Source organism: Camelus ferus, chromosome 21 (genome assembly GCF_009834535.1).
Source record: "Camelus ferus isolate YT-003-E chromosome 21, BCGSAC_Cfer_1.0, whole genome shotgun sequence".
NCBI lineage: Eukaryota > Metazoa > Chordata > Mammalia > Artiodactyla > Camelidae > Camelus > Camelus ferus.
In genome coordinates this window covers 12,281,709-12,301,607 of record NC_045716.1, presented here as the reverse complement: position 1 = coordinate 12,301,607, position 19,899 = coordinate 12,281,709, and the positions used below count along the sequence as shown (strand labels likewise).

The window sequence follows — 19,899 nt, the reverse complement described above, 5'->3', positions numbered from 1 at the left end:
AGCATATCTGGTTGAAACTTGTCTGACTCTCCCATTAGACTGAGAGCTCCTTGAGGGTCCTAACTGTGTAGAAAACATCTTTGAGTCCCCAAGAGATAAGCATGACATTGGATTCATGACAAGTCTTCAGTACATGCTTGGACTGCTGAATAAAGAATGACAGGTGAAATGAACAAGGTAACATTTACTCTAAATCTCCCATTCTGAAACATGTTTCAATATCCACATGATGAAGCTACAGAAACTTGATGTAAGAAAGGTCAGGAAGATCTTCTGAGATAGTTTTTTCCTTATTTTCCCATCATTTTGATTGTCATTCTTTATGAAAGATTTTCATAAGTCATCAACTTTAAGCACTTACTTGCATTTCAGTTCCAAACTCTACATTTAACTTTCAATTCCATTTGTTGCTTTAGGAAATGGGCCTCTACTTAATATCCCTACCTGTAAATAAATTCCAGTGAAAGGGTAACTTATAAAGCAAATAAAGTTGATTTCAAACATTGACTAATTCCTAGCTTTAAAATTGAAGCTAACTATCTGTCTCTAGAGGTGGGTGGAAGCAGTTTAATTGTACTTCTCAACTTTTATACAACATTCATTTAAAAATTCTTTTTAAATGAATATGAATAGTTAAATCTTAGTTCCATTTATACAATGGAATACTACTCAGCCATAAAAAAGAATGAAATAATGCAATTTGCAGCAACATGGATGGACCTAGAGATTTCATACTAAGTAAATCAGACAGAGACAAATATATGATAGCACTTACATGTGGAATCTAAGAAAATGACACAAATGAACTTAACAAAACAGAGACTCATAGACTTGGAAAACAAACTTATGCTTACTTAAGGGGAAGGAGGGGGGATAAATCAGGAGTTTGGGATTAGCAGATACAAACCACTATTTACAGAACAGATAAACAACAAGGTCTTACTGTATAGCATGGGGAACTATACTCAATACTTTGAAATAGCCTATAATGAAAGAGAATATGAAAAAGAATGTATATATAACTGAATCCCTATGCTGCACACCAGATACTAACAACACTGTAGATCAACTATACTTCAATTTAAAAAAAAAAATTCAGGATCCTGAGATTCAAGAGGAGAATCATTCCCAAATGAGCCCCAACTCTTCATTTAAAAGTTCATTCACTTGCAGATTTTATAATAAAATAAAAACTATTCTTCTTATTATAAAAGTAATATAAGCACTTTAAAGAAAATTTATAAAAACATAGGACAATAGAATTTAACATTATCATAATCTTACCACCCAAAGATAGCCACTGTTAACAGTTTATATGTTCAATTAGTACCAAATTTTAAAATCCCTGTGGTGCAACTTTGCATAATGCAATAAGGGGCTCATAAACAACTAAAGCTTAAAAAATACATAGTGGAGTAACTCCTACTATGCTTAATGATGCAAGACTTGGGACCCTGAAAGAGCTTCCAAATTAAGCTCCCATAGATTATGTGCTCCTTTAGGAAAGATACCTTTTTCTTATCATCTTTATTATGACCAAGTTATGGGACCAAGCAATGAGCCCATGTTATACTATACTATAATAAATCGTGTTATTTACTATAGTATAATACTATAATAAATAGTATTATTTACTCCATAAATGTTCATTGAATTAATATCTAGAAAGAAAGGGAATCAGCAAGTTTTTATTGTCAGGACTCTTCCTTCTATGATTACTTACCTGCTCACTCCCCAACTCCTCCCCAATGATCTCATCTGTGTCATTCACAGCCCTGTGCTTTAGCTACAGTAATAATAAAGAATTTGCTAGAGACCAAAAGTGATGCTGTAATGCACCCATAAGTTTAATCATATCATTTCCCATCTTATTCACTTAGCTAAGTTCACTTACTCAATCCTCACAATTCAGCTCAGGCATAATGTTCTTCAGGAAGTCTCCGCTGACCCCATTATCCATCCCCAGACTAAGCTAAGTGCTGTAATTCTGGGCTCCCAAAGTACACAGTACAAACATCTCACAATGCATTTGCCACAACACATAGAAATTAACTATTTTTTGTGTCCACTCAAACTATAAGCTCTTTAAGACTTCTATCTTTATATACACAAATACCAGTGCAGATTCAATAAATATTTATTAAATGAATAAAAGAAAGAACAAACTCATCTCATCCCTTTTTCGTCTTAGTTTTTCTCTCTTTACCTCTCTTTGGTCAGCTGATTACCCACAATAATTATCTTAAAAAAAAAAGTGAACAAAAACCCCTCTTGGCCATCAAACAGAAATCAAAAAATTAAAAACGGTAAACACTGAGTTCTGCTTATTTATCTAGCCAAAAAGTACTCCTTCCTAATATTTTGATTGATATTCAATAAACATTTAACATCGCCACCACATTCTCCTCATGTCCTCTAAAGCAGAATCACTCTCTCACAACCACACATATTACTTATTTCTTTTCTTCTTTCTCCCTGAGAAGATACAAAGTAGGTTCTGTTGATTTTCTTTACTGATGTCATCACATCTGCTCCTTTCCATTTCTAGAGCCCCTGCCTTTAATCGCTTCCAATTTATTTTGCCCTAGTTGCATCAAAGAAATAATTTAGCATACCCCAAATTAAACTACATATAAGGAATTCTTATTTCCTACTACGCAGAATTCTAATTACACAGAATCCACAATTCTTCAGCCTGCTTTTAAGGCTATGCATCCCACACTCATCTCTGCAGGTATCCTCACTTTATTTCCTCTAAGAAAATATATTTCATTGTGCTTCCAGGTATGCATTTCCCATTGAAGAGAAGCATATATTCTTACTGTACACCACAGTTAATTTGCAAATTTCTTCACTGTTACCTTTGTACATACTAGAGCTTTCCCTCTTCTTTGTGCCTTGATTCATCTTTAAAATCTGTTTACATCTCTCCTCCTCTAACAAAGATTCCTTAATTAGTTTCAGGTCATATTAATTGTTCCTTTAATAAATAACCCTTCAACATTTGTATTTTACCTAACCTAACAATGTTTTAGTCCCTATTGGTAAGTTGCTCTGTGAGTGTCTGGAAAGACCTATATGTGTGCGTTTTTCGGTCGTTGAGAACAGGTGTACTGTTCTCCCCTGCAGGGCTTAATCTAGCAACATTCACACAACTTGGCTTCTTAATACATGCTGCTAATTTATTATCCTACTTTTAAAGGAACTCAACAAATGCTGTCTAAATTAAATTGAATTGAATTGGCTGTTCTCCGTCAGACTCTACAAGTGATAGTGAAATAAAAGAGCAAATTTCAATTATTGTTAGGGTTTAAAATCAGTAATACTTCCTATAATCCTATGCAATTTAGAACGTTTGCATGGAGCTTTTGCACATGTATTCAAATGTTACTTCTGCTTTTCAACACCACCCCCCCATTGTACCCCCCGACCCCCACCCCCATCAAACGTCCATGTAAAGAAAACCCAAAGCAAACTGAAAGGCACACTAGAGAACAGCTAAGTCCCACTGCTCACATTTATTTACATATCTGGTATGAAGCTACCATATCAACACTCCTCACCCTGAGAGCTTTATTTATGGCCTCCCTATGTCAAAGGATAATTGATACTTCAGAGAATTTCTGCCACAGAGCTTAATAAATTTACTTACCTATATAGTTTAGCAAGAAGAAGCAATAAAAGAAAATGCCACAGTAAATGTGGGTGCCCATTCTATATTGTCACTAGGCTAAAATTTACTTTTTGGGGAATACTAAATAAGAAATAAATTATGTAAAAAGCTATTTTGAATAAAAATTTGTGTTTATAATATTCACTTTTGCATTTCTTTTAAAGAACAAACTAAAACTATCAAAAACCTGTTATTTAGTTAATGGATGAAACAAACTTGATTAATATTTTAAACAGTAACTTACAGGATCAGCAGGTCCACAGAATTCTCGAAATGTCATTGTAGAATTATTTTGTTGAATCTCCATTGCTACACAAGGGCCAGAATACATTTCTGTCACCATTTCCTATAATATTTAATATAAAATAATATTAACAAATTAGTAGAATTTAATAATCTTTAAGTCCTCCTAATTGCATCAGTATTCCACTAAACTCAAAATGTTAAAGTTATCTTTAACTTTTTCTCCACCCATATGCTTCATGCCAAGCAGTTCCCACATTTTGTCCATTTTTCCTGCAAAAATATATTTCAGATATGTTCCCTTGTCTCCATTCCTACCACTACTACTTTTAATTTAATGCTTTACCACTTGACAATTTCACTATTTAAAATTACGTTCCAGTACATCTTCCTTTCAAAAGGCTCTCTCCCCTTGAACACAGTTCTGTCAAATGAACGTTTCTAAAGGTATAAATTTCAAAGTGTTTCTCCCAAAGAAACTTATAAAAATCATAATGAGTTCCAGCAATGAGGAATAACAGGAACCAGATTTATTCTCTCACATTAAACATCTAGAAACTACAAACGGTATATGTGAAACAACAGTTTTCAGACACTGGATGACAGCACAGTACTGTGGTTCCCGAGAGAAGGAAAACAAATGAGATAAGCTGTATACTTGCCCCCATCTTACTGCCTGAAGGCTTCCAGACAGGCAGACAGGTAGAAGGAACACAGAAGGGCCCAACATTCTCAATGAGTAGAAGAGACAAAGCCTGGGGCTTAGGAAGGCCAATGAGGCCAGAATTGTAGGCGAGAAGGAGAGGAGGTCGGAGAGCTATAGGATAGTAAGCTACAGGGATCTGAGAGACATTCACTTGAGTTTTTGACTAAGAGTCTGTGTATGTGTAGAGGATACTACCCAAGACTCAGAAAATAACTACCAGAAAGCAGTAAATAAAACAATTCACAAAGATAGCATAAGGCTAAAAGAGTTTGAGCTTCTATCAGCCAGAGTGGAAAGCTCTCATATAAAGCACAGGGAATCAAGTGGTCCTCAGAAAGGTGCTGCACCATAGAAACTGGCCTAAACTAGCCTTAGATAAGGAACGCTCTGTACTCAGCCTATAAAAGCTTAAAAGTAAGTCTCAGAAGGATCAAATTGATCCTACGTAACTTGGCTAAGTGCCAGAACAAAGTCATCAAAAAGTCTACAAATAACAAATGTTGGTGAGGATATGGAGAAAAGGGAACTCTAGTATACTGTTAGTGAGAATGTAAATGGGTACAGCCACTATGGAAGACAGTATGGAGGTTCCTCAAAAAGCTAAAAATAGAGCTACCATATGATCCAGCAATTCCACTGTTGGGTATATATCTGAAGGAAATGAAAACCAGAATTCAAAAAGATACATGCACCCCCATAGCAGCATTATTTTCAATAGCCAAGATATGGAAGCAATCTAAGTGTCCAACAACAGATGAATGGATAAAGAAGATGTGGTATATACATACAACAGAATACTGCTCAGTCATAATAAAGAATGAAATTCTGCCATTTGCAGCAATGAAGATGGACTTACTTAAAGGGTATTATGCTTAGTGAAATAAGTCAGAAACAGAAAGACAAATACTCTGTTATCACGTATATGTGGAATCTAAAAAATAAAACAAATGTATATAACAAAACAGAAACATACTCAGAACAGACTAGTGGTTACCTGTGGGGAGAAGGGATAGGGGTAGAGACAAGATAGGGGTAGAGGAATAAGAGATGGAAAGTACTACACATAAAATAAATAAGCAACAAGGATATATTGTACAGCACAGGGAAATACAGCCATTATTTTGTAATAATGGCGTGTAATCTACAAAATTATTTAATCACTGTATGGTACACCTGAAACTAATATAATATTGTAAATCAACTATCTCTCAACTTTTTTTAAAAAAGGACTTTTTCAGACAAACAAAATCTGAGGGAATTCACTACCACCAGCCCTGTGCCATAGGAAATGTTAAAGTTCTTCAGACAGAAGAAAAATAATGCCAGACAAAAATACAGATTTACACAAAACAATAATAAACATGTGGGTAAGTATAAAACTATTTCACAGTAACTAAAAAAGAAAAATGTAATTGACTATTTAAAGCAAAAATATTAAAAATGTATGGTAAAGTTTATATATATATATATATATATATATATAGTTGTAAAATGTATGATAACAGCACAGAATAAGAGGGGAGAAATGCAAGTATACTGTTTTAAGGTCCTTAACTCTCTATGTGAAGTGGTACAATGAAAAACACAGTCAAAGAAAAGTGCCTTTCACAGTGTCTGAAACATTCGGTGAATGGAACACTTCGGGTAGAAGTGAAAATAAATATAAAGAGCTGGAGGAAGAAGTGCAATTGAGGTGTATGGAGATCAGTATCGGAGTCATGCTATCAGGAGCTGACTGAGACCACAGGAAAGCAGTTAAGAGATGATGTAGGCCCATGTAAGCCATTTCAATGACTCTGGAGGGTTTATAACGCACAAGGACAAAGTAAATTAAAATAAAGGTAATTTATTACAGAACAATACTTAAATTCAATTTCTAACTCAGTCATCACACCTACTAGAAATGCCAGAAGTTAAAAAGAGGAGGGAGAGGACTTCATAATTAATATGGTACAGAGAACCCTACTCATTAAAATCCCTAAATGCATGTCCCTGAAGTCACTTCACTATTTCACAAAGGTCTGGTGAAATTGACTTTTATGGATAACTACGCTGAGTCAGATTTTCTGTGTCATGACATTGAAGTATTGCCTACGCATAAATGTCAGGAGCCAAGTTCTCAGTGGGGCAGAAGGTGGCATGAGCATATTATCCAAAAAGAGAAGAGTGAATTTTGATTGCCTTTCTTTCATTTATGTATTTCTCTCTGTGTTAATAACAAATGCCATTCAAATTATAAACAGACGGCTGCACAAAATGCACAAAAAGGGAAGAAAAATGTTGAAAAAAGAATTCCATCAGAGTCATAAAGTGTTCCTTAAAAAATAGACTCAACAGAATTCTCAAGTCACCTAGGTTTTTACTTAAGTAAAATATTGTCAAAACAAAAAGGCACTTGTTTCCTTCCTAAATGGCCCTTTGACTGCTGTCCTTAGGTAGTTGTGATGGCATGCTTGATTTAGTATCTATCCTCACCAGAACATAAGCTCCATGAGTGCGAGAGTGTGCTTTTTCTGTTCATTTCTGTCTCCCTGGTATCCAAGACGCTGTCTGACCAAGGTAGATACTCAATGTACGTATGGTAAAAAAACTGGATCATGATAATGCTATGTGATAGGAAATTTTTACCTTCTGATGATTGCAAATGGTGAAGCAGCAAATTTAAGTGTAAACGATCAAGATGGAATCTACTATAAACCATCAAGACAAAATCTACTATAAAGAATTATGTTATATATAACAATAAGAAGAAGAACAACAATAGCTATTATGTATTGAGTACTTTCAGTATGTGAGACTGCTTTACATGATTTATTTCATTTAATGACCACAACAATCTCATAAAGCCATAGTATTTTTCCATTTTATATATGGGTAAATGCAGGCTTAAAGAAGGTAAAGAACTTCCACTGTCACACACTGGTGGGTTGGGGATCTGAACCCAGAATCTGACTTCACAAACAAAAAAGGGAAGGAAGTTGTAAGTTGGTTGCAATGCATTTTGGGAGATAGGAAAACTCTACCATTTGAAGCAAGTAACGTGGGCAAACCTGGAACTAGAGTAGAATTGTAATACAGGATCTGGTACAACAGTGTCAGTGAGGCTGCACCATTTCACACTACACATTCTACAGTCACTTCACACCCTGACAGCAAGACACCTTCAAGTCCTGAATAATAAAATGGATGGAACCACTAATATGACCTTATATATATTATCATTTCTTTCATAAATAAGAATCAAAGAGGGTAAAGTGTTGTACTGAGAGCCAGACTAAGCATTAGATCACCTATTCTTGTCCCTTTAGACCATGTTGCCTCTTGAGATTATTTTCACAGGGCCTACTGTATAGAATTATATAAAGCCCCTCAAATTGAGAGGCATCTAATGGTAGGCAGCATTTAAAAATGTTATCTCCTCCTTGAACATAAAACTTAAGTCTTGAATATTAATTGTCATGAGAAATAAGAGGACCAGCAGCAAATACAACCACAACAGCAAGTGAGACCCAAGATTTGCTATATCTGGTTCTTGCCACCCCAAATTACCCAACGAAAGATATCACATACATACATATTTGCATGAATACAGACCATCAGTCAGAATCATGAGAAGAGAACTTTAAAAGAATCACACATTATATACCATAAGAATATTATTTACTTCAGCAAAATATTACTGGGATAAAAACACTCTTCCTTCTCTTTGGGGAAAATTTCCAAGAAAATTGTCTTTTTGGGGGGCTTAAGTAAAATTTTATGTCATATAAATACAGTATCATCTCATAAAGATACCTGGATGTTGATATATTCTGGTTTATGTATACAGTGCATTCTCCCATTAACAGACAGCTACAAACCAATAATAATTTGAAATATTGTTTTAAGCTGAGTAAGTCACTTGAAGCTGAATAAAAAATCATACGCATTACTAAAAATTACTCATGAGACTAATTACTCTGAAGTAAGATAGTTTTTTTCCCTCCCAGTCTATCTGTTCTTTATCCTGAGTAGGTTCTTTTACTACAATTATAAGATTTAAATAGTAGTTATAGAGAATATCTTACTGAGACGATTAAACAGAAGCAAGAACATCAGTACCAATCATTCTGGGCTGTCCTGACATTAAAGTATGATACTGCTATTGTCATTCAAATTCTCGGTATCTTAGGGGAAATGACACATCTACCCAGTGATATTTTTATCTTTACCTCCAGAATCTCAAGATCAAAAAAATCCTGAGAGACATTAAAAAGTGCATGTATAGTATTTTGAAAGCATACTATGGGAGACATTAAAAGTCAGAAATAGAATATTGTATACGTGAAATTTATGTTATAAACCAATGTTACCTCAATAAAAAATAACTGGAAAAAAAGATGAAGTTTTTTCCTTAAGTTATTTTCCAAAGGGAAATATGGCCCCCTCAGATATGTACATAAAACATTAGTGCGCTCAACTACCATTTCTTACCAAATTCAACACTACCTGACATAGTATGAGAATATAACTGAGGATCAAGGCTACTGTGGGATAGGTCACCATCAGTCTCTTTATCTTACATACAATAAAACTAAGATAATGTGCGTTAACAAAGGTAGTTACTTTCAACCGTAATTTTGTTAAAGTCAACCGAATAAAAGAAGGAAAATGTGTAAAAGAAAAATTTTGGAAATGAAAAATAGTTGTCACTGGATGAATAAATGATGTTAAGATAAGAACACATTTTAAAATTTCTTTCATTTAATAAAAGAAAAGGCAAAAAAATGAAGCCTCTTCTAAAATGAAGAGGCTGATGAGATTAAAGTTCCATAAGCTATAACAAAAACAAAAACACTCCAGTTCCTCTAAACTAGGGCAGAACACTACCAGTATGCTGAATGCAAAATATATTATTTTGTTATCGGTCTTTACTATGTAGGGCTAGATAACACAAAGGCTCAGGCCAGTTCTTGGACCAGCGCATTTTTCCTTGGTTAAAGTAGGCTGAAAGGAAAGGGAATAGAGAAGCGAGGAAAGGGGAATCTATTCTTACTGTCAGGAATAGTGAATTTTATGCAAAAAGAAAAGCCAAAACTCTCTACAAAACAACATGGGTGATGAGACAGGCCACCAGCACAAATGTATCTAATTTGATAAAAGGGGAAAGAAATTAACTTAGATTAAATATCTATTATGTGTTATTTTAAGGGACAATATTTAACTTTTTTGAATATACTCTTGTTTTCAAGAATGCATTTCACTGCCCACCAAACAACTCCCTTTAACTCATTATTTCTTCAGTCTCAGTCACATTTTCAGATGATTCTATCTGCATTTGTATCATTACAGTAGACATTAGGTACAGCTGTGAAGTTATCATGTTAAGAACCATTGCATTTTAGACAGTCTTGTTCCCTAAGAGTATTATAATCTTCATAGATAGTATCAAAATGTGTCAATATCTCAGCAAAGTGTTTTTTTGGATTCCTATGTATTTTTGTTTCAAAATGAAATAATATATTTCTCAAACTGATCCAGTGGCTCTGAGCGCTAGGATGCCTCAGTTATTGGTATGATCAGCTGGCAATCAGCAGAATCACGACCACTTTAAGAAATATTTTAATGATTATAAATAATGCTGAGATCTACAAGACTGGAGAGACACAAGTCGTTTTCACTACCAGTGCTTTACATTTACTTCAGTACTTACATTATACTCAGACACTACTCCTTTATAAACTTCATAAAATTCTTCAACATTAACCCGATCCATGTTGAACTATATTAAAAAAACAAAAATAAAAACAAAACATAAGCCAATCAACCAAACAGAAAGGGCCACATTTAGCACGCAACATTTATGATCTCTTAGATATATTTTCTTTACTTTAAAAATGTCAACCTTTAATAAATTAAATACTCTTTGAAGAAAAAGTGTTAAAGGTCAGCTCATCAATAATAAATATCATTTTTAATCAAAAATAAAAACATATAACATTTATTGAGTACTTCATGTATCAAGCATTGTTCCAGGTCCTTTACATGCATCATCTCACTTAATTGTCACAACAACCTTACAACATAAGTTGTGTTAATAACCCCGACTTAGAGATGAGGTGAAGACTCAGAGGGGTTATGTGACCTTCACCGCTTGGCTGAAGCACTCTGATCCCACCAATCATGCTCTTAACCACTATACTCTACGTCGCTGAATAAAGCCTCGTTTTTCATACAAAAAGACTTATATGCAATGTAATGATGTTTATTGATAGATTAGTGGCACAAGAAAGAAATATTACTAAAGAAAAGTACTTCAGATTCTGTAGAGGGAGCTGGAAATACTACCTTTTCCCTCTCAAGCCTTCAGAAAAATCCCTAGTTAGTCTGGTTCGTAATAAACACTTCTATCCGGAAATCCTACTACTTTCCAAAAGGAATCATCAGAGTACGCTTATAAGATTAACCTACAAAGACTCATTCTTCTCCAGGCTAGATTCAAACTTAGTTAGAAATAAAATTTCATTAAGTTTGAGAGTCTCAAGAACCAAAACCTTGCATTTAAAAAAAATAGCCTCACTTTCCAATTTTGGTTTTCTCCCTACTTTGCTTCTTTGCCTGTTGCCAGGATTGAAGATCACTGAGAAGTTTCTGCCTACCCAGACAGTAGTTCAGACCAGGAGGACTTGTCTTCATAGGCAACATACCTATTATAGAGAGGGAAGTTTGTTTGATTTCAGTATCTTGTTCGATACTCATACAACTTGTTGTATTATTAATACAACAAAATAATAATGGAAGATAGAATTTATTAAGTGCTTAGTAACTTGCACTGGAAATTCTACAAGGTATTGTATAGGGTTATCTCATTTAATCCACAAAATAATCCACTGAGGCAAATAATAATATTCTCATTGCCTAACTGGGAAAACTGAAGATAAGGATGCTTAAAATCTGGCTAAATTCACATACCCAGAAAGCAGAAGACCCAAGATTCAGAAATAGCTTTCTGACTCCAAAAATCACAATGACTGACTGCCACTAAATTACCATGCCTCCCTCATAGGGTCAATTAATCCTTTTAAAAATTATTCTTGTTTTAAATGAGCACCTACTATGGGCAATCACTATGCTAGGTTGTAGATTTGGAGTTTGAGCAATGTTTACATCTAAAATTTCCTCAATGATTACTACTGAAGGAGTCTTACAACCTATAACCCTGTGAATACATCACCAAGCTAATACTCTGAGAACCTTTTGGCTAACAATTTCTTTATAGTCCCAGGGGGGAGTCTTCAACTATCAACTTCTGCATCAGCCTCTAAGTTGTGCCTGATGACTCTGCAAACTAGCTGATTATTTCTGACCTTTTTTCAGCTTACTGGCATTCCCACCAATCAGGGACACAAAATAGGCAGAACCCAAATTAGTGCCCTGACCTCTGATTTGGGGTGATCCTAAGACTTCATAGAAATCAAAAGCAGTTCCTTTCTCAGAAAAAGAGCAAATAAACTATATTGGTAAGAAAACTGGCATTTCACTATAACACTGGCATAAACTTGCTGGCTTCAAACATTGTAAAACCCAAATTATTTACCTGATTCCTATAATAATTTGTATCCAATTTCTTGTCAAATGTACTGGTAAAACAGCACAAAGATATGAGCTCTATAGAAGTTAATGTTTCTTCAGTGAAAAATTTCCTAGAAATGTACCAGCAGGGCAATTCAGAATGGTTATGGGCTCTGGAGGACCACTGGTGGGACTGTCAGCAGAGGAGCTGAATGTGCTAACTCCAAGACGGCCTGAGGGGAAGTCCAGAAACCAGCAAAAGGCCCAAGTCAGGGGAAAACACTGAACTGATTCTCTTCCTTCATTCCTTCTTAGTCACAAATCCAGACAAAAGAAAACTCATTGTAACTATTTAGCTTAATTCTTTTTTTTTTTTTCGCACTTGGAACAACTAAAGCCACTGTATCTTGAAACTAAAGTTCCAGGAATTATATAAACCCACTTCATTTATTTTTTAACAGAGGTACTGGGGATTGAACCCAGGACCTCGTGCATGCTAAGCACACACTCTACCACTGAGGTATTTCCCTCTGTATCTAAACCTATCTTATATACTTAAATTAGATGCACCATTGGCATATCAGTTCTGTTAGTGAAAGATTACATGGGTAAAATCATTTCAAAGCCATTCTGACTTTGAGGTTATCAAGCTCAGTAAACCTATCCTTTTATGTTAATGCATTGAGTTCACAAGTATACAGAGAAAATTCAGTGTAAAACATTTTAAAGCGTATTTCCAAAAAAATCCTCAATAAATTATGACTCATTGCAAATTACCTACCATCTGCATAGCAGAGATTTCAAAACCCGCATCTCGGATGGCCATCACGATCTTTCCCAGCAGTCCTTTTGAAAAACAGGATAAATGAATACAAAAAATACAGAACGTCCAAGGTATTTTAGTTCTAGAGAAATGCAAATTTGCCACATCAAAGTACTTTGATTACACTCTATATGAAGAAATTCCAAGTTTCTGCAAGGGAAACCAAATCCTTAACACTGAGCATTTCATGTGATCACGTGGTTCACTTATTAAGTGCTTCAGGAATATCAACGATTCTCAAGATTATGCAAAAAACTTATAAGATACTGTTTTGCTTTTAAGGCCCCTGAAGTCTAGTGATGTAAAGAACATGAAAATCAAACAATTAAAATTTGATATTACAAAAAAATGAAATGCCACAGTACCAGATACAGGAGGAGTTCAAAGTAGGCGTTCAAAGGAAGAGAAATATCAAATTATCACTGAAGAGGCAGACAAATGCTTCAAGGGGAAATGAGAGCATGAACTGGCTCTTAAAGGCTACTGATAGATGGGATTACATAGAGACAGAGGTATAAGAGGCAAGAGAGAAGGCACAAACCTGGGAAAATGTGAGTATGCACACACAACAGTAAGAAATTAAAAAAAAAAAATAGCAAAAAAGGAAAGACATTTAATCCAAATTGATGAAGGCCAGACATGAGGAATTTGTTTTTTATCCTACGGATAAGCAATTTTTACAGAGAGGTTTGTAGACTCTGAAGATCCTAGAACTGATTTTGTTATTCCATTAGTTTTCTATACAAGTCTTCTAAGTTTCTTTTTTTCAAGTCAGCTAAAATTCCCTCTCTCCCTCCCTCCCTCTCTCTCTCTCTCTCTCACACACACACACACACACACAAACACACACACATACACTCCATATTCTGAATCATCTTAATGCTTACCGAATAACTCAAAATCAACCAAGTAGTTATCAGTGCTTGAATGTGCATTTTTATTTACTATCTTACTGCAGTCAAATAGGCTATTTTAATTATAGCAGGCTAAGGGATGAAAAAAAAGATAATAGATCTACTTTTCAAAAGATACATTTGTATCAAGTGAAGGCCAAATGCTATCATAACATGCTGTAGAAACAAAGATTTCTCAGAAGTCAAGAGTAGAAGAGACCCATGCAAAACTCACAGCACTCAGTACCATGTTCATAAAGAACTTGCTGATTCAGTTTTGGCAAACATCCTTTGTCACATGAAGATTAACTTAAATTTCATCCATTTTATAGTTTTGTTTGCAATGGATTTGTAACCTGTTTTAGTTAATACAGTTGTAGGTGCAAAAGTTTATATTTAGTTTTATATTTGGACATATTTAAGTTACATTATAATTAAAATAACTTACGTCAACACTGGGAAGCCATTAGCAAATTTTTCCTTCAAAATATACACTGCCAAAAGAAATGAATCACTGAAAATCTTGAACAGGAGAATATAGGATAAATGTAGTATTTTAGGAAAATTACTAATGTAATAGTGATGGGCAAGCTGGTCTGAAGAAAGGAACAAGGGATAGAAAGAATATCAAAGGCTGTTGAAATCATCTAGCATGCTCTCTGGACTTGGAGGCTAGTAGTAGAGAAAGAATGAATGAATGAATATAAGATATTTCCAAACAAGAAATAACAGGATTAAACTGGACATAGAGTATGAAGATGAAGGAATAAAGGTTTTGAGTCTAACTGACTAGAAGGATGATAGCACTTTTAAAAGAAAATAAGCTATGAAACCAAATTAAGAAAAAAGACACTGAATTATCTTGGATATAGAATTTTACAGCAGAACATTGACCAGCATTTGAGAAGACAGTACATCCAAAGATTAAAAAAAAAAAAAATCAAGGAATAGATAAATAAACTCCCTGTATGAAACTGGTGATGTGGAGTTGTACTCCAACAGATAGATTTAATGAGGGGTACAGACAGGTTAGAGCTGAAGTGATGAGAGCGTATGACTACCTGTTTCACAAAAAGAAGGGCAAAAGCAAAGAGTGCTGGGAGAAGTGAGTTGAGAAACTGTCTAGAGTTTGGGGACTGAAGAATGAAAGTGAATAAGGATATGTAAAAGGAGATTTGCAAGAGAATGGAAGAAAACTTTTACAGTAGTATCACAATATCAAATTGAGAGGGAAATTCTTGGAATACAGTGGTAGTAGAGAATTAAAGGAGATTAACACTCTGGAAACTAAGATAAAGCCTGTGGCTTAAGCAAGATGGTATGTTGATAATAAAGTTGTATCAACAGAGTGTTAGGAAAGAGAAGTTAGCTAACCTATTACTAATATGTACCAAACACTCAGATGGCACTGGACATAACCAAAATTTCAGGTATTTTATCAATAGAAAAAATATAACCAAAAATTAGGAAAGAAGAAAGAAAATTAATAATTATTAGGGGCTGAGCTCTTTCATATGAGTTATTCAATTTAATCCTTAAAGCAATACACTACAACAGGGGCTACTATCCCACTATAAAATGAGAATACATTAAGATTTGGAGAAGACAATTTACTTAACGTCACAAAATCAGTGGGTCTCCAAATCTCACTGTGTTTCTGCAAGTTTTAGTTTAAAAAAATCAATACAGATATGGAAGTCTGATACATAAAACTCACTAGACAATGTAACTCCTTGAGGTAAGGACCATGTTCATCTTAGTATTCATTGCATCTCCAGTAACACTAGCATAGTTTGTCCAGCATGTAGTAGATGTTTAACAATTATTGTTCACTGAAGTACAAAGTCAATAAAAGAAATACCCAAAGAAACATACAATCATAACTCTCTGCTTGATGCAAGTCTGAGGGACTCTAAGGCTCTTCAGAGCACAATTTGAAAACAATAGCAAATTGGGAAGGAGTAATTAACATTAGAAAGGGAAAAAGTATTTAAAAATTGTTGGTTTAATGATCTGAGAAGAAAAGTTCATATTAACATCATGCCATATACAAATATTATTCCAAAATGATTCAACATAAATGTAAAAAAACAGTAATAAAGGCAATTGATTAGAAAAAGTTATAGGTGATTATTCTCCTCTCATGATAGAGGTAGCAATTTTAAACACAAAAAAAGTAGAGAAGGAGACGAAAAGGGGAGTTCTGCTTCTACTTTGACTGGGTAGCTCCTATTGAAATAACCTTCCCACAGATAATAACTAAAGACTCTGGGGAAAATAAAAAAAACACAAAAACACAGCTACCAGGAGGCTGAGTGGATTCTGTATTTTTTTCAGTGTTTAGCCTGAGGGAAAGCCACAGTCTGCACTAAAAATTTGATTGAAAACCTACAAAATAGCAAGCCTAAAAACAGGAAGACAGAGTTTGGGCAACCATAGCCACTGGCAAATGAGTAGATACATTATCTCAGAATAAAAGAAAAGCCATGGAAGGAAGCCTGAGTTCTGTGTACACATGTCACTCAAATCCCAGACAAACTGAAGCATTTATGTGTGGAGTGATTCCAAACAAGCTCAGCTACCATTAAAAGAACTGAACTGAAAATTTTGAGTTGTCACTCACCAAAAAGGAGATGGAGACCGCCTGATAAATTCAACAAGTTGACCGCTTGCATTTAAAACGTCAATATACCTTTGAGGAACATGACAATTTCCAGAGTTTCTACAATATACCATTCACAATGATCAAGACACTATCCAAAACAATGTGACATAAGAGGAAACAGGAAAGCATGATCTATTTCCATGACAAAAGAGAAACAATGGAGACCAAATGGGGATGACCCAGATGTCAGAATTCAGAAACAAAGATTTTAAGTTCCTACTATCACTATGATTAATGAATAAAAGAAAAACATGTTCAAAATAAATGGAAAGATAGGAAACTTCAATAGAAGATAAAAACTATTTTAAAAAATCAAATAATAAAAATAAAAAATACAATATCTGAACTACAAAATTCACAATAGAGACTTAGCAGAATAGACAGAATTAGAAAGAATGAGTGCATCATTAAAAAGTCCACAAATGATAAACGTTGATATAAATGCTGAAGAGGGTGTGGAGAAATGGTAACCCTCCTACACTGCTGGTGGGAATGTAGTTTGGTGCAGTCATTATGGAAAACGATATGGAGATTCCTCAAAAGACTAAAAATAGACTTACCATATGATCCAGCAATCCCATTCCTGGGCATGTGTCTGGAGGGAACTTTAATTTGAAAAGATATATGCACCCCAACCTTCATAGCAGCACTATTTACAATAACCAAGACATAGAAACAACTTAAACGTCCATCAACAGATGACTGGATAAAGAAGTTGTGGTATATTTATACAATGGACTACTACTCAGCCATAAAAAATAGTAAAAATGCCATTTACAGCAACATGGATGGACCTGGAGATTGTCATTCCAAGCGAAGTAAGCCAGAAAGAGAAAGAAAAATATCATATAATATCACTTATATGTGGAATCTAAAAAAAAGACACAAATGTATTTACAAAACAGAAACAGATTCACAAGAAAACAAACTTATGGTTATCAGGGTGGGAAGCAGGTGGGAAGGGATAAATTGGGAGTTTAATATTTGCAGATACTAACTACTATATATAAAATAAACAGCAAGTTTATACTGTATAGCACAGGGAACTATATTAAATATCTGGTAGTAACCTATAATGAAAAAGAATATGAAAATGAATATATGTGTGTATATGTATGACTGAACTATTATGCTGTGCACCAGAAACTGACACAACATTGTAAACTGACTATACTTCAACAAAAAAAGAGAAGAAAAAGAATCAGTGAATCTGAAGAGAGATCAACAGAAATTATGCGACTTTAAGAGAAAAAACTTGAAAAATAATGAACAGAGTTGTAGAGTAAAAAGATCCCAAAACATCTAACATATAAATGGAATCAAAAATAAGATGAAAAATATCTAGAGATATAATGGCTGAAGTTTTTTCAAGTTTTGTTAAAGGCACAAATTTAAATTCAACAGGTCAACAAATCTTAAGCAGGATTTTGTATTTTAAAGAAAGTATGCAGCTAGTAACAACAGTTCCCCAAGTTCCTAATTCTAATTTGTATTTGTAATTTTATCTTCTTTTGGATTTTTATCTTTGGCAACAACTACTGTCAGTTGTCATTTCTTTTAAACATACACCTATTTTAAAGAAAATGCCAAATACTCGTATCTGAATGACCACAGTTTGTCAGTCATACTTCTTTCATTCTTTCAAGTAGAACGACTATATATGTGCTTTTCCTAAAGACAGTATTTTATTTCAGTATGGATCAAAAGTGCTTTATGTATATTTTCCATTTTTTCACACAGAACACTAAACATTTTGACTTTAGGGTCAAAAATCAATAGAATTAATAATTTTCATCGTTTAATCAAGGACACTCAAGTGAAAGTGGCTTTTTTTATTTTTCTGCAAGTGCAAGGTGGTTAAAAATACATGAACTACTAGTACAATCTGCTGCTACTATCCTGATTTGTGCTAAGGCATCAGCAGTTTTATCAACCATTGCTTCTGCATGATCAGTCCAAATGTTGACACATTTTACAAGGCAAATAAATTCAGTATTACTATGTGATTTGATCTCAAGGATACCTAAAAAGGCCTTACAATAAAAGATAATGTTTTACATGATTACATAAGAATCCTGATCTAAATATGAAAGTAGTATTAAGCCTATGCATTAACAAATCTGCAAGGAGAAATCTACAATCTATATCCATTATAAATCTATAATCACATTAAACTATGTCCTGTGGAATGTACCACTTGAACAGAGTAATTCTATTCACAGATTCAAACAATAAAAGTTATAGTCCAAGTAACACTGGCATTGTGCCAAGAACAGTGAGCCATGAGTCAAGGATACTGCTTTTTTTTATTATTATTATTATTTTTTATTCAGTTGGTTATGCGTAGAGGCAGGAAAGAGGCATTTAAGAAACGTGTTCTGTGTTTAACAGTTTGAAACAACAAACTGTCAATGACCGTACGTCCTTTACTTTGTTCTAGAAAGAAAATGTTTAGGTGACTGAACAACGGACAATAACTATGTAAATGAAGTAACAAGATAAATAAATAAAAAGTAAAATTGCATGCCCCATAGCAAACCTGTTCAAAGGGGTCAGACGAAGCAGATGGCTTACTTTATTTGGCTGGTGTTTGCATAGCTAATTTGTTTTTTTTAATAGTTTGTTTATAACTCATGAATGCTACCTCTTAAAATGTTTTGAATGTCAAATCACCTCTCCATCTCCACTCCTGGTGCCTCAGTTCATACCCTGGTACCTTCCACTTGGATTGCTTTAAAGCCTTTTTAATAAGTGGACCTCCTGTATCTAATCATGAACATCAGACTTTGTCTTTCTAAAAACTCCTGCTGCGCCTGGGAATAGGAGCTCCCAATCCTCTTGTAGGAAAAGTAAACCATTTGACTGGAAAGGGAGTTGCCACCTTCCAATGTGACCCTATAATCATGGGCCTCTGTCAGGAGTCAAAAGGTGGGCACCAGACCTAAATGAGGTCAATCAAAGCACTATGCTCCCTAGACCAGACCAACTCACCCAGAAATGGGCCTACAATTGGCATAAACCAATCAGAGTCCTTCCCTGGAATTTTTTGTAGCTAGAACCAGGGAAAAGCACTCTTTCCACTGTGTTATACGTTACAGTAACCTGTACACTTGAAAGCAAGCTTGCAGTCAAAGAACCCACTCTTATACTATGGAAAAATTTGAAAAAAAAAAAAAAACAAACCAAAAAAACCCACTTTTACTATGAATGTTAAACTTACTCCTTGCAATAATAACATATAAACAGATGAAAACAAAATCTTATTCACAGAAATGAGACCCCATGAAAAGGACACTTTGGTGAATGAAACAACATACAAAACTCAACTTTAAAGAAGCAGCCAGG

The 19,899-nt window shown here is 34.4% G+C and overlaps 1 protein-coding gene across 7 annotated transcripts in view; it reads right to left on the bottom strand.

Moving 5' to 3' along the window:
- The window catches only part of NME7 (NME/NM23 family member 7), a 171,996-nt gene that overhangs the window by 71,524 nt on the left and 80,573 nt on the right, over window positions 1-19,899 (bottom strand). For all 7 annotated transcript variants that reach the window (XM_014556069.2, XM_032463786.1, XM_006173248.3 and 4 more), the window contains 3 exons: window positions 12,955-13,019; window positions 10,315-10,383; window positions 3,918-4,019 (listed from right to left, as the gene is read on the bottom strand). In XM_014556069.2, the coding sequence (XP_014411555.1) occupies window positions 3,918-4,019; window positions 10,315-10,383; window positions 12,955-13,019 (236 nt within the window). The remainder of the gene's footprint in view (window positions 1-3,917; window positions 4,020-10,314; window positions 10,384-12,954; window positions 13,020-19,899) is intronic.